General features: G+C 29.3%; 1 protein-coding gene across 4 annotated transcripts in view; it reads left to right on the top strand.

The window, feature by feature from the left end:
- The window catches only part of LOC107441641 (coatomer subunit gamma-like), a 139,750-nt gene that overhangs the window by 50,247 nt on the left and 74,474 nt on the right, over positions 1-15,029 (top strand). For all 4 annotated transcript variants that reach the window (XR_015430317.1, XM_087154734.1, XM_087154733.1 and 1 more), the window contains exon 6: positions 11,805-11,905. Coding sequence is in view for 2 of the 4 variants with exons in the window: in XM_087154733.1 (XP_087010859.1) it covers positions 11,805-11,905 (101 nt within the window). In the remaining 2 variants the exon portion in view is untranslated. The remainder of the gene's footprint in view (positions 1-11,804; positions 11,906-15,029) is intronic.

The following is a 15,029-nucleotide window of genomic DNA, read 5'->3' as shown; positions in this document are numbered from 1 at the left end:
GTTTGTTTCCTGTCTCATTTTTTGGATTTTCTTTTTCAAAACTGTAGCACAAATTGAAACTACAGCTGCTATAAACACGAGTTTTGCTTGACAGTGCATAAAAAAATAATAAATGAACCACCATTAATTTTTGATCTAATGATTGAATCTTACGTTCGTGGTCTCAATCTGAATGATTCGAGGAGGTTATGTACAACATGCTAATTAATTGTTGGAACGCTATTTTAAGTTACGAAATCGGACACAAAAAAGTACTTTCTTTGAATAGACATATCGTTTTCTCGACGGATTCGAATAGGGGGTAGTCACAATCTGAGAAATAAGGTTCAAGCAATTTGAACAAGAGAGTGGTCCAGAATTTGAACCCCTTTATGTTAATTTTACTTTTTGCGTACTTCGTCATATCTCGAAATTTTTAAGCGAATTAAATGATTTTTCTCATAAAGCTTCACGTGAGCTCCGTTTATCCAGAAATAATTTCAAGCAAAAAAACATTTTTAGTAAATACTTTTAATCTTTTATTTTTTTTATTTAGTTATAGAAAAAAAATGAATTCTAAGGTGTACAATTTTTGCATCATTTTAATTGTTGCTAATACTTTAAATGGTCAAATACAACATTTGAGCGATGTTGACCGAATAGTTCCTGAGAAATCAATTTTTAAATATAAGACTTTTTCAAACAATACGACTTACGTATTTTTAAAAATACCCCTTTTTCAAAATTCAATTTCTTGGGAACTATTCGTCCGATTTCACTAAATTTTGTATTTCACCGTTTAAAATTGCATTATTTAAAATAATGCAAAAAATGTGTACCTTGTAATTCAAAATTTCTTAGGCTATTTTTATATAAAATAATAAAAGAAATAATTAAACATTTTTGCATTGAATTATCTATGGATAAACATATTTTATAATTTTGTACGGAATCTTTTTAATTTTCATTAAAAGTTCTTGAGATATTGCGGAATGCACAAAGAGGTAAAATTAATATTAAGAACGAGTAACCTGCATATGTAGGGTAATCGAGTAATGCTGATTATTTTGACAAGTCTATAACTTAAAACTTTCAAAATTAGCTTTAAAACGAAAATAGCTTCACGTGACTCAAAAAGAGGCTGGATTATGACGTCAGAATCCACTTCCTTGGTAAACGAATTATGCCAAACCAAAACTTATCTTACGGTAAAGTGATTTTACTTACAAAGGTGCTTTATTCTATTCTTATTTTTGAAAAAACTGATTTACATTTTTCAAATATAATGCAAACTGAGAAGGATATTTGGTTTGAGAATTGATATTCTTTATTCAAAAATTAAAATTTTGTTACGTCATTTTGCATTATAAGTAAATTGGTTTATACATAAGAAATATCTATATATACATAAGAAATTTTTTGAAATTTTTTTCACATAAAGGTTTGATTCCAAATAGGAAATGGCAATAATTAGGATTTAGAATTTTAAGTACTGCCATGATAACCTGCTTGTTAGGGTGTTGGGCCCATGCCCAAGTGATCGTGAGTTCGTTCACCACTGGCTGAAGACTACCCGTAGTAAATGGTGACTGGTGCACGTTAAATCTGTCAGATCACAAAGTCACAATGTTTACAAGACAAATCATATTTCTGGGGTACTGAATTGGAGATTGATCGTTCTCGGGTTCAGGTGAAAATTACGATCCGTGGATGAATAATGGACATATGAATGGGCTCGCCCTGTAAATGGACTGTGACGTATGCGTGACTGAATAAGTATTTTTTGCCATAGATGGCTCCACTGAAGCACAAACGCACCTCTGCCTAAAATTCGCTTAGTTTCACCAAGCAGACTTTCTGGTATTAGCAAGTGGCATTGGAAACAACAACAGAATTTTAAGCAAATGAAAAAATTATCTAAGCAGAAATAAAGGCTTATTTTTTTAGAAACCTTTCTTCCTGAAAAACTGCAAAAAATAAATACTTATTCATATATAATAACTTAAGTATAATATTGAATTAATTCAGGATAATAAACTGAACACAAAAGTTGTTGTATTTTTAAATTTTATGCTATTATTAGCTAAAATATGTAAACAAATTGCATTTTGAAAACTAAAAGTCATAAAAAAAAATTTTTTTAAATAAATATAAAATCGCAATAGCAATTTTTTGTATGTTGGGCGACGCTGTTCCACCGCCGTGGCTTTGCCACAGGTGCCCACTGGGTAACGAAAAGAGAATTAGCAGTTCTGGCACTTTCTGTGGCCAATGGACAATAGCTCCAAGTGCCCGCCATTAAAAAAATAAAAAATAAAAAAAAAATTTTGTATGTGTTTCATAGGTAGTTTAAAGAATTTAAAATGTGACGTAAAAGAAGTACTACTATTTCTCGAAGAAATAAAACAGAGTGTAATTTTTAAGTTTTCCTTTTTCAAAATTTGAATACAGTCGAACTCGTTTATAACGAGCTCGGATTTAACGAGAACTCGGATTTACCGAGGGAAACGAGAATATTTGGTTGGATCAATGTTAAGTCTATGGAACAGAAGTCGCTTTTAACGAGCAAGACCCGGTTTTAGCGAGCAATATTTTTCTGTCGTCCAATCTTTTTTTCAAAATGATACGAAATGCGTGCGAAATAAAAAAAAAACCGCGAACTGAAACTTCAAAGTAAGCTAACAAACTACTATTTTAAATATGTAGATTAATGAAAAAAATAAATGTTTTGGTAAGAATCTTTTCCTTTATTTTTCTTTCCGTTTATTGCTTCTTTCCTTTAAGACTGTAGCGCAACTAGAAATTTTTTGCTGGTTGGGGGGGATAGTTATCATTAAATTAAGAAAAGTATTTAATTAAATTAATTAAAGTAAGTAAGTATTAATGAAATTTTATGTAAGCTCAATAATTTGACATCTCAACCCCCCACCCCTCTTCTGGTTGCAAGCCTGCCTTAAGGACCCGTTTATTACGAGCACTCGGATTTAACGAGTACATGTTACGGTCCCTTTGTGCTCGTTATAAACGAGTTCGACTGTATTGTTTAAATTGAATTTTTTTTTTTTTTTTTTTTTTTTTTGTAATTTTCTGTTTTATTGACAAGGATTGAAATTTTTCTTTTAAATTTCTAAAATGAGGGAAACAAATTTGAAACATGATTTTTTAAATATTTTTTTCCGGTTGAATTGTTTTTAATGCTTACATGATTGTTGCTTATATTGTTTGAACAGAATTTAAACCATACGTTTATTTTCAATCAATTCAAATAACTTAAAATAAAATTATGAATGAACAATTGACATTTGATAGAAAATACTTCATTTACCAAATTCATCATAATCAATTTACGAAATGCAACGTAAAATTTGCTATTAGTACAATACACTCATTTCAAACATATTTCACTAACTTCGTTTAATACCAAAATAACTTGAATGAAGGAAAGGCATAGAAACAAATTATTTAATGCAAATAAAAGAAAATGCTTTAAAAAAAACCATAAGCATACTTCTTTACAGTACTTTTTTCATACATAATTCTACAGGATTTTTATTTTATTTTATTACCGTCTTTAACAGCTGACCTAATTATGGGTTTACGACTAATATTAATAAACTCCATAGCCTTGTAATTTTGAACCCAATCCAGTAAAAAAGTATCTCATGGATAAGGTGTTGGGAAAAATTTTGCCTTAGCGGAGGATGATGGATTTTTGATGGAACTAACCCGCATTTGCTTTACATGAAGAGGAAAACCTCCCATGGTTAGCCTGACTGCAAGGGGACCTAAACCCATGATTCTCTGAGGATGTTCTTACGTCAGCACTGCAGTCGGTGCAAGCTGGGTGTGGAATTCGCATCTACGAGCCATCGCTGAGATTCGAATCCGGTTTACCTCATTGGAAGACGAACGCTTTATCCTCTGAGCTACCTCGACTCTTTACAAGATTTTGTGATATTTCCTTTAAACAATATTAATCTTAAATAGATTCTAATTATCGTACTTCTGACATTTTTTTGATTGATGCCAATAACTTGAAAAGGAATAATGGAATTAAATAGAATTATGAATAAAAAAGAAAAATAATTAACATATAATACCATGATTCATATCGTAAATTAAATAACTGTATTTGCACCGTAAATGAAAAATAACCAACTAAGATCAAAAACATGATTTATCCTAATAACGCAGAGGTTCGCAGTTTGTCTTAAACTTCTTTCTTAGACAACACAAATTCAAATGAATTTTTGAGACTTTAAAATCAACTATTAATTAATTTCAAGTGACACTAAGAATAATAATAAACTAACTTCAAAAGATCCACATACTTTATACCAATAGAGGAAACCTGCTTGACATCACCTTCTTGACTAAATTTTTATAGAGAAATACGTGAAATTTAGAAATTTCAATGAATGCTTCGTATTAATAACTATTCGTTTATGTTTCTTTCCAGTATTTGATAAGAATTTGTAATAGCATTTTGCGTCTTGAAACACACACAAAATGCAGAGAAAACATGGAAAAAATTACAGAACAATGAAAAAAAAAGGGGGGGGGGGAGAAAAATAATAATAAAAATAACAAGAAGCTGGAAGTAGAAAAATCCAAATAAAAGGGAAAAAAATTGTAAGAATCTGGAAAATAAGAGATATAATCTTTTCATCAGCTCCCTCGATTATATTCGCAGAAGGGAGTGCTTTCTAATATTGTATCAATATAGACAAAGCAAAATATACCAATACAATAGTGTGAGGAGCACTCGAAAACTTTTCTTTAAAAATTCACAACAAATAAAATAGAACACATTAAGTAAAAATATCACGTAAAAGCAGAAAATAAAATATAAAGAAAAAAGAGAATAAAACGTGAAACGAAATCTATAAAGTGAGTAGCGAATTCAAATGAAGTTACATGAAAGGGGAATTTTTTAAAAATGATGTAAAATATTTTCGTAACAAGATTGCCAGATTGTAAAATATAAAACCAAAAGCGCAAATTGAGGTTAAAGCGTAAATATAGGGGTTTTGTATTAAAGTGCGTTCTTACTGCAGTACTGAAGTTTGTTTGATTTGTTAGTTACCACGGATGGGCCTGAAAATGGATGTGCGCAAGATCATATTATACTGTATATAGAATAAGAAGTTGACAGTTAATAATTTCAGAAAATTAACATTTATTTAAGAAAAATAAATAAAATAGAAAAGAGAAAGAAACATGAATTGAATGTTTCGCACATAATTTTAGCCACGGATTTGCCCGAAATGAATTTGCAAATAGTAAAAATTATATAATTATGAAAGAAATTTTTTAGTGAATTTATTTGCAATAATATACAATTAACTCAGTGATTTTAAATGGAATTTAATTACTTTAGTTGGGTATTCATTGTTTTTTATCAAATTTTGAGACTTTGTCTATTTGTTCTTAGGATAAATAAATATTATTACATATTCTTTTAATTCTATTCATTTCGTTAAAAATGGTATTTAAATAGATGTTCCTGGAAACATTAGAAATCCAAGTAATTAATTTATTTATATTAAAATTAATATCATTTCTTTTATCGAATAAATCAACAAACCAGATATTTTCTTCTTTTATAATACCCAAATCCAAAAAATTAAAATTAATATTATCATCATGATTACGAAGCAAGATTAATTCCTCGAGGTAAATATTATTTAATAAAATAGTATAATCTTGAAAATTAAAGATAATTAAATTATCAATAAACCTAAAGGCAAATTTAATATTAAGAGTATAATTTTTTCCACAATAATGCAAAAACCATCATTATGGGCATTCAAAAATTAAAATTTTGTTATTTCATTTTGCATTATGAGTAAACTGAGTAATACATAAGAATTATATATACATACATAAGAACATTTTTTGAAATTCTTTCACCTGAAAGTTTGATCCCAAATAGGAAATGGAAATATTTTAGATTTAGAATTTTAAGTACTGCCAGGATAGGCTGGTTATTAGAGCGTTCGGCCCATGTCCAAGTGATCGTAAGTTTGATCACCGCAGGCCAAAGCGTAGTAAATAGCGTAGTGTAGTAAATAGCGACTGGTGCACGTTAATTCTGAAAACATATAATATCATAAATCTAGCGGTACTGAATTAGAGATTAATCTTTCTTTACTTCAGGTTAAATTTACGATCTGTGGATGAATAAATGGATATATGAATAGGTCCGCCCTGTAAATGGGCTATGATGTGTGTGTGACAGAATTGGTATTTTTGGCCATAGATGGCTCCACTGAAACACAAAAAAACCCATCTTTGCGTTAAATTCGCTTAGTTCACCTAGCAACCTTGCCGCAACAAGAGAATTTTTAATGGAGATGCAAATAATTCTTAACCCTTTATTTATTTATTTTTGCTTATCTTAAAAAAAAAAAAACTTTCTCCCTAAAAAAAACTGCAAAAAATAAATACTTATTCTCTTATAATGACTTTTCTTAAGCATAATATTGAATTAATTCAGGATAATAAACTGAACACGAGAGTTGTATTTTTAAATTTTATGCTATTATTAGCTAAAATATATAAGCAAAATGCATTTTTCAGAATAAAATTCATACAAAATTTTTTTCAAAATAAAAATAAAATCACCATAGCAATTTTTTGTATGTGTTTATATCATAGGTAGTTTAAAGAATTTTAAATGCAACGTAAAAAAAGTACTACATCTCGAAGAATTAAAAATAAGTGTGAGTTTTTAAATTTTCCTTCTTTAAAATTTGAATATTGTTAAAATTGAAAAAAAATTTGGGAATTTTCTGTTTTATTCACGAGGAATACATTATTGAAATTGCTTTTTTAAAATTTCTGAAATTACAGAAACAACTTTGAAACATGATTTTTGAAATATTTTTTCCGGTTGAATTGTTTTTAATACTTACCTGATTGTTACTAATATTTTTTGAACAGTATTTAAACCATACGTTTATTGTAAATCAATTCAAATTACTTTAAAATAAAATTATGAATAGCGTTACATGAAGAGGAAAACCACCCATGGTTAGCCTGACGGCAAGGGGACTTAAACCCATGATACGTTTACCTCTGAGGATATTTTTGCGTCAGCGCTGCGGTCGGTGCAAGCCGGGTGCGGAATTCGTCCAGCCATAGCTGGGACTCGAACCCGGTTCACCTCCTTTGAGGTGAAACGCTCTATCCCTTGAACCACCACGGGTCTCCAAGATTTAGCAACATTTCACATTTATTATTCAATTTTTGTATTGAAACAACATTAAACTTAAATGGATTCCAACCTCGTATGTCTGATATTTTTTTTATTGATACCGACAATTTAATAAGGAATAACGGAATCCTAATTTTAGACTTATAGATTGATAATTCTAAATGAAATTATAATTTAAGTAGAGAAATAGTTAACGGAAAATACTTTATTTACTATTTATTAAATAATATATAACATGAATTAAATAACTGCATTTGCACCATAAATGGAAAAAAAACTACTAAGCGCTATAATATGATTTATCCGAGTTAAGCATAGATTTGCAGTTTGTCTCAAACTTCTAATACAATACAAATTTAAGTGAATTTTTAGGACTTTAAAATCAACTATGAATTAATTACAAGTGGCACTAAAACTAATAATAAACTAACTTCAAAAGCTAAACTAAACTAAACTTTTCATATCTTGAATAAAATATAGTTTTTTATACACGAATTTTTTGTGTCTTAATAATATTTTGTGTCTGTGTAAGCATATTTCAATGAAAATACCACATTTTATAAAACTTATTTGCATGGCCTAGAATGGATTGATTGAATTGAATGTGATGTTTGGTAGGATAAGTAAGATGTCCCATTCAATTACAAGAAAGGAGCATTTGTTAAATAATCACTCAAGTAAACTCTCAATGCATACATGTAGAAAAAAATTTTCCCAATTTGAAATTTATATTATTTAAAGAACTTTTAAATATTTCTCTGTTTCTTAATTCTAAAAATATTGCCCAAATGCGGCTATGTAGTTATTTTACTTGCGTTGTAGGATATACCGGGCAAATGTATGGCTGGCAATGGTACTTGATCTTTAGAAAACACATCATTGAAGGATATATTGAGAAAATGTATGTCAAACTCTTTTAAAGAAATTTATTTTTAATTGTCTAATGAAGGAGGGCACAACATGCGGCCCGCCAATCCTCGATGTGCGCCCCGCGGCTGCAACCTGAACAAAATGAAAGAAGTAAATAATTCAATTTTTGAAAAAAGAAAAATAAATAAATAAAAAATTTTCGGAAATTTTGAATTGTTAGTTAATTAGAAAGTTGGTTTTGAATTGTTAGAATAAAGTTTTTGATGTACGCTATCTCTACCAATTTAGTTTCTCGATCGCTTTTTTTCGATGGCTGCGTATTTACTCATAGTTTTAGGAATCCCAATATTTTTAATACGACATTATTATTGACGCTCTTCGTGTGTCTTCGTCCTAAATCCAATTACTTTTAGGTAGTTATTGCCACTCGTTTTCACGTAGTTTCTGATATCGCGATTTTTTTTATGAAATCGCAATATCTTCTAACGTTTTGACAGTTATGAAACGCTTTATATGCACAAACTTCATCGCAACTCTAAATGACTTTTGATTCTTTTTTCGGAAGTTATTGCTTCGCATTTTTAAATATTCGTTATTTTCAGTATGATATTATTATGAATCGCGAGTAAGGAATTGCTCATTTGGATAACCGTTTTTTGTCGAGGTTTATTTATGCCTATTTCATCGTAAATATGAAGGGATTTTAATAGCTTTTTTCGGTAGTTATTACCACACTTTTCCCCACGGTTTAAAAAATCCTGATATTTTTATTACTATAGTTTCACGGCACTCGAGTTTTGAATCGCGTATTAAAATTATCACTTACGTGCTCTGTGTCAATTTCAACACAAATATTTTTTCAAACGCTTATTTTTATGGCAGTCGCAATTTAAAAGTCACACATCATAATTCGTATTCACGCGATCTAAAATTCGCATTTCGTATTAACAAAACGTGATTTAAAAATCATCCATCACGATTCATATTCATGAGATATAGAAATCACAAATCGTGATTCGTATTTTGGCGTTTAAAAAATCATACATTGCCATTTTTCTCGCTATTCAAAAATCCTACACCGTGATCCATATTCACGTTCATTCAAAACACATATCGCGATTCATATTCACTCTTTTTAAAAATCATACGTTGTGAGTCGGCTGTTCAATGTCTATTCAGTGATCGAAAGAATTATACAGAATGTTTCTGAGCTGCATTTAAATATGTCTGCGAAATTGTATACCGAGCAGTTCAGGATTAACAGTTAAAGTTGTTCTAAATGAAAACACAATAAAGTTTCTTTTCCAAAAAAAAAAAAAAAAGTAAAAAAAAAAAAAAAACAATCATTTTGCCAATGCATTTGCAAATCATTTAACCTGTGATTGCCGCAAGGGATCACAATTTTCTTCATTTTGTAGTGAATAGTAATAGATTTTTCTTTATTATTATCTAACCTCCTCATGTTGGAACAACAAAACTTTTTGTTAAATATGCTCAAAAATATGTCTTAGCCCATTAACCGACCAAACAACCACGTGTTTTAATTTTCCTCAGAACATTAACTGCTAGTGAGGAATCGTCAGCCTGACAAAAATTTTTGTTATCGCAAATGCCAAAAATGTTACGACCAAAAACATCCTGTATCCAGCTTCTGATAAATTGATTAATTTGGTTAACTAGTAGTTTTTATTCGAAGTAACATTTTAAATTATACGTTATCCTTGCCGTTCACAATTTTTTTTTCGTTTGTGGAACCCTTAGTAATCAAACTTCTTTCTATGGAACCCCGATTTCATAAATTAAGTTAAATAGGTGAATATACAAACAATTATTAAAAATCACTAATATGAAAGACTGCTAATTATCAAAAACTACAAAAAGACAATTATAAATTTATTAACCAATAAAGTGCTACATTTTATTTTCAAATTATTTAATTGGAGTAATGAAATTTTTTCGTATCTTAAATTAGGTTTGATATCCGACAGTTGAAATCGCAAGCAGAATCTAATCTAGATATGGATTTGTTTCATAAGCTAAAAATGATGAAATAAGCCGTTGAAATGAAAACTAAAAAGAACTTAAGTTGAAATTAGTTGTTCAGGAAGCACATTTCTTTACTAACGAATTTAGTTTTGATTTGAAGATCACAATGGGAAAGACTAATGCACATTTGTATAAGTCCTATCACTAAGTTATTCGCATTTATTTTTTCAAAAGCAAGTGCTTTTTCTTTTGTCACTTTACTTTAAATAATATAGTAAAGACATCCGAAATATTAATTAAATAATGATTTAATCATTGCACCTAAATATATTTGTAGGTTTCAAAAATGTTATAAAGTTCTAGGTCTCGGTACTCCTTTAAATCTTCCATGGAACCATAAGTTTCTGCGGAGCACCATTTGGGAACCGCTACTTTAGCCCATCAAAGAAAATAGTGATCATTCCAAAAATTTTCCTCGATCAGCATACAGACATAAGTAACGGTCGTAACAAATTAGAGCGAAATTTTAATCTACATAGTGCGTAGCATTTTTAAAAAGTGCTTGATTTCGATTTTCGTTTTGAAAACCCTTAAAGGTGCTTCATTTAATGGGTGTTTTTAAAAAGTGCTTAATTTTCCCTTTTCGGCAATGAATTTTTTTCTTTACCATATCGATTTTCGCCACATATTGTGCAAAAGCGTAGTTTTCACATTGTTCTATTCAACCTTATCGAAATTCATTCTAACACAATGCATTTTGGCTTTCAGTCCGTAGCGTATGAAAGCGCCAATCCTTTTACATGTTTGATGAAATACTTGCGGGTCTTTATGTACATCTACTGGGTTGGGTTCGGTGAGATTCTTGCACTCTCATGTGCGACTCTGCTGCAATTTGCAAAACATTCTCAATTTCTGGCTTCATTTTCCACCCTCTGAAATCGAACCGAAAAATCTCTCGATCATTTTATGGTAGCTAATGTAATCAAGAAAAAAGTTGTCTATCAGAAACAAGTTATTTTATCATGATCATGAAAAGTCTTTGATAACTAGAGTGCATTTTGTTAATGTTTTTAGTGCTTAAAAAGTACTTAAAATTTGCTTATTTTTTGTTGAAAGATTTGGCTGCGCACCCTGATCTAATGAACAAAAGAACAAATCACACATAGACAACTGGAAATTTGCATAAAGAGAAAATCCATACAAACCTGTTGGTCAGCTTGTCTTTACCTGTTTAATAGTAAATCGCGTGCATGTATTGTGAGGGAAAGAAAAAGCAATACTTAAGTTTAAAGATTTTTAATTCATTTTTATTGTTCAGTGTATATTTTAAAGAAATAATCAAGCAAGTCTTACAAAAACGCAGTAAAAACTTATGCCCCCTCTTCTATATTACTCACGTGTTTCTCTTTGTTCCAGTAGTCTTTTGCACCACGCACATATTCGTTATTTTAATTAAAAGTTTTATGAACATGTTAATAAATTTTTATTTAATTTTATCATTTGAAATGTGATCAATTAACCCAGCAATCAAGCATGCAGGTCACAAGAAATAAAGCAACATACTTAGGTGGAGGCTGAAACTATACTTTTTGCTAATTAATTAAAAATTTTAACATCAGTGTCAGGTCACCTGAAGTATTGCACTAAGTATAAAAGTTTTGACATTAACGATTTACCTAAGTGTTTTTAATTTTGTGTTAAAAAGCAAATTGTTTTGTGTACTTATACTGAAACTTATAATGTCTTTCAGTACTTGGAACCTTGAGTAACACATTAAAGTACTTAGTTAAAGATTGTGATCCAAACAGTGGGGAACCAGATGATGAAGAAGGCTATGAAGATGAATATGTAGTGAGTATTCTTATTTTTCTTAAAATGATGGCTCAAGGAATTCTATTAAAATTGTGTATATTCCTTTTCATTGCAATGATTGTGTGTGTAAGTTTTTCTATAGGAGTGTCTGAACCAACAATGTATATTTATGCACACAAGTTAAAAATGTACAAAAAATACGGAAAATACTCAAAATTAATGAAAAGAGAAGAAAAAATATTAGAATAAATTTAAAAAAAAAATTTTAAATCTAAATTCTAAAGGTATGAATTGGTTAAGAATCTTTTTAGTATTGGATGAGCATTTTGATTCTGAAATTCCCGCCTGATTAATTCGAAGGATTATGAAACAATTATAGAAAAAAAATGTGAACAATAGCAAAAAATGAGAATTAATTTTCAAGCAATTAATACTTTTAACTTAAACAATTTAAATAATTAAAATAACAGCATACCGAAAACTGCTTTTGTAATATATTAAAATTTTGAATTAAGTAATAGTATATTTAAATTTTGAAGTGTAATTAACTTTAAAAAATAAATTACTTTGAATTGTGGGAACACTTTTACAATGAGTGTACTACAAAAAATTCTTTAAATCAAATAATCCCCCCCCTTCAAAAAAAAAGAGATGCAGATGATTCAAGTGTAGAAAAAAACTTCTTTCAAACTTTAGTATTTTTTGAAATCTAATAAATTAAAAATGCTTTTTCGTTCAAATTTGTAGAAGGCATCAGGCTTAAATTTGCGACTAATCACTTAAATGGTTGTCATATGTTTTTTTAAATTTGTTTTTCCTTTGCTGCTAGGACTGAATATAATTATAAATCTATTCTCGAGATTGTGATATTTTTAAAGATAGTTCTCAGTGTTAATGAAGTTTTTATTGTATATAGATTATTATATTTAAATTATAAAGTTTTACATTATAATTTTCCATTAACTGTACAAAAAATAATTTACTGGCAATAAACATATTTCAATTTTACCCATTTACTTTTATGTTTCTTTAAATACAAGTGCTTTTAAAACTTATTTAAATATATATTTAGTATATTATGATGAAGCGTTTGTTCTCCCCAAGGTCATTTTTTAAATTTTGTTTCATTGAAAAAATTTGATATAAACTACTTTACACTTCACCAGATATGTAATTGACAGTCTTTAAAATCCAGTAAAATGTTGAGCTATAGTTGAATTACATGCCAAATGAAGCCAGTAATGAATTTTTTAAGTTTAAGCAATGTCCTTGTATTTGGTATCATTTTAAAGAAAATTTGTTGTAATTTAAGAATTCAGAAGTTGTTTTTTGGATTTATACATGATTATAGTAAAATTTATCATAAATAGAGAGCATTCATAAGTTTGACTTATTCTATAAAAGAAAAACTGTCTATTTTAAAGAAGAATAAGTTATTAAAAATACTACGATTTTACATATATAGTTTGATTTATATTGTAAAATAAATTGTTTCTGATACTAATTATGAAGTGATTTCTGTCAACAAAATATTTCTTGTTTTTTATGTCAAAAATTATCTCAAATATTTATTTGTCCCCTTTGTTACAATTTTTTTTAAAGTTTATTTTATTCATTACCACCTTTACCTTAATAACTGGTTTTTACAATAAAATCTATTAGTACAATCATGTTATATATTTGAAAAAAGAAGTTTAACAATTTTAAAGATTCTCATATAACAGAGAGGACAAAACTATATGTCCCCTCAGTTACACAAAATTGAGAGGTTGACCATTAAAAATTGACTCTAGGAATGTAAACCAGTGCTAATGCATCCTAATTCAACTAGTTTAAACCAGTTTCTCCACAATTAAAGCACACTTTTTATACAAAACTGTGGAATTTTTATTTGATAGTGTGTTTAGTTTATAGTTAAAAGTTTTCTAAGTGAGTAATCAATATGGGAAAACAGCTGCAGAAGGAATGAGAGAATATAGAGCTAGAATGTTCCAAAGAAAAAAAAGATATTTGTAAGAAGAAAGATAAAGAATATAAAACGAAAATTTATGATATCAGAAGTATTTTGATAGAGAAATAGATAAATTGAAAAAAAAGAAGACAAAGGAAAAATAAAAAGGCACTGATACAAGCCGTAGAAATTCAGGAAGGATATTCTCTTTATAATACTCCTAAGACATTAGGGAAAGCTATTAAAAAAGCCACGCATACTCTGTAACCTCACTATCAGAACAAAAGAAACAGCCTAGTAACAAAATCTCTAATGAAGCAAAAAAGCTTGCAATAAATTTCTACCCATCTGATAAACTTTCTTACCAGACTTCTGGTAGAGCTGAGTGCATGATTGTCAGAGAAAATGGACAGAAAGTCCACAAATCCAAATGTGCACCTTAATGGAGGCATATCAAGCTTCAAAGCAGATGCATCCGATCATAAAAATTGACAAAAAGTTTGCTGTACTGCGACCTATCTATATTTTATGTGTAAGTAAAACACCATATCATGTGTGTATGTGCTATTCACGAAAATGTGCATTTACTATTAAAATCACAGTTGCCTACTAAGTACGTAGGATTACTAAAATATACCGACTTGCGACAATCGTTCAATCGACTTTTTATTTTATTTATCGTCATTGAACGGCCGGCCCAAATTTGAGTTAATAGCTACCAATGCTCAACTCTGTAGCATTGTACTTTTCACTACCCCCAGAGGTATTGAAGTGTTTTGGGAACTTGGAGGACTTTGTGATCTGACATAATGCCACAGCGACTCTGTTGATGTTGCAATAGATAGTTTTTCAAGTGTAAAAAGTTTACGGAAAAAAAGGAAGTTAGTTTTGTTGCCCAAATAACTGAAATTGAGAAAGAAACAAACAATGCACTTGTTTATTTTTACACGGTCTGATAAAGTAAAAACTTTCAAATACAACAACAAAGATGTAGCATAGGTTCACTTGTTAGATATTATTGCAGTGCTGTCAACTCCAACTTTAAATAACCGCAGAGTCACTTTTGATATTTCCCTTTAACTTTTTGCCAAATTTGTACGTTTACTGTACATGTACTCTGTTACATTTCCTGCCCTCTCTGTTACGATGCATTATTTGGATACAAAAAAAATGTGTTTGCAATTTTAAAAGTCTTATAATAATTTATTTTGC

Source organism: Parasteatoda tepidariorum, chromosome 11 (genome assembly GCF_982258835.1).
Source record: "Parasteatoda tepidariorum strain Cologne lab strain chromosome 11, Ptep-v5.0, whole genome shotgun sequence".
Lineage (NCBI taxonomy): Eukaryota > Metazoa > Arthropoda > Arachnida > Araneae > Theridiidae > Parasteatoda > Parasteatoda tepidariorum.
Note: the sequence above shows the minus strand (reverse complement) of the source record. Positions and strands in the feature narration are given on the sequence as shown.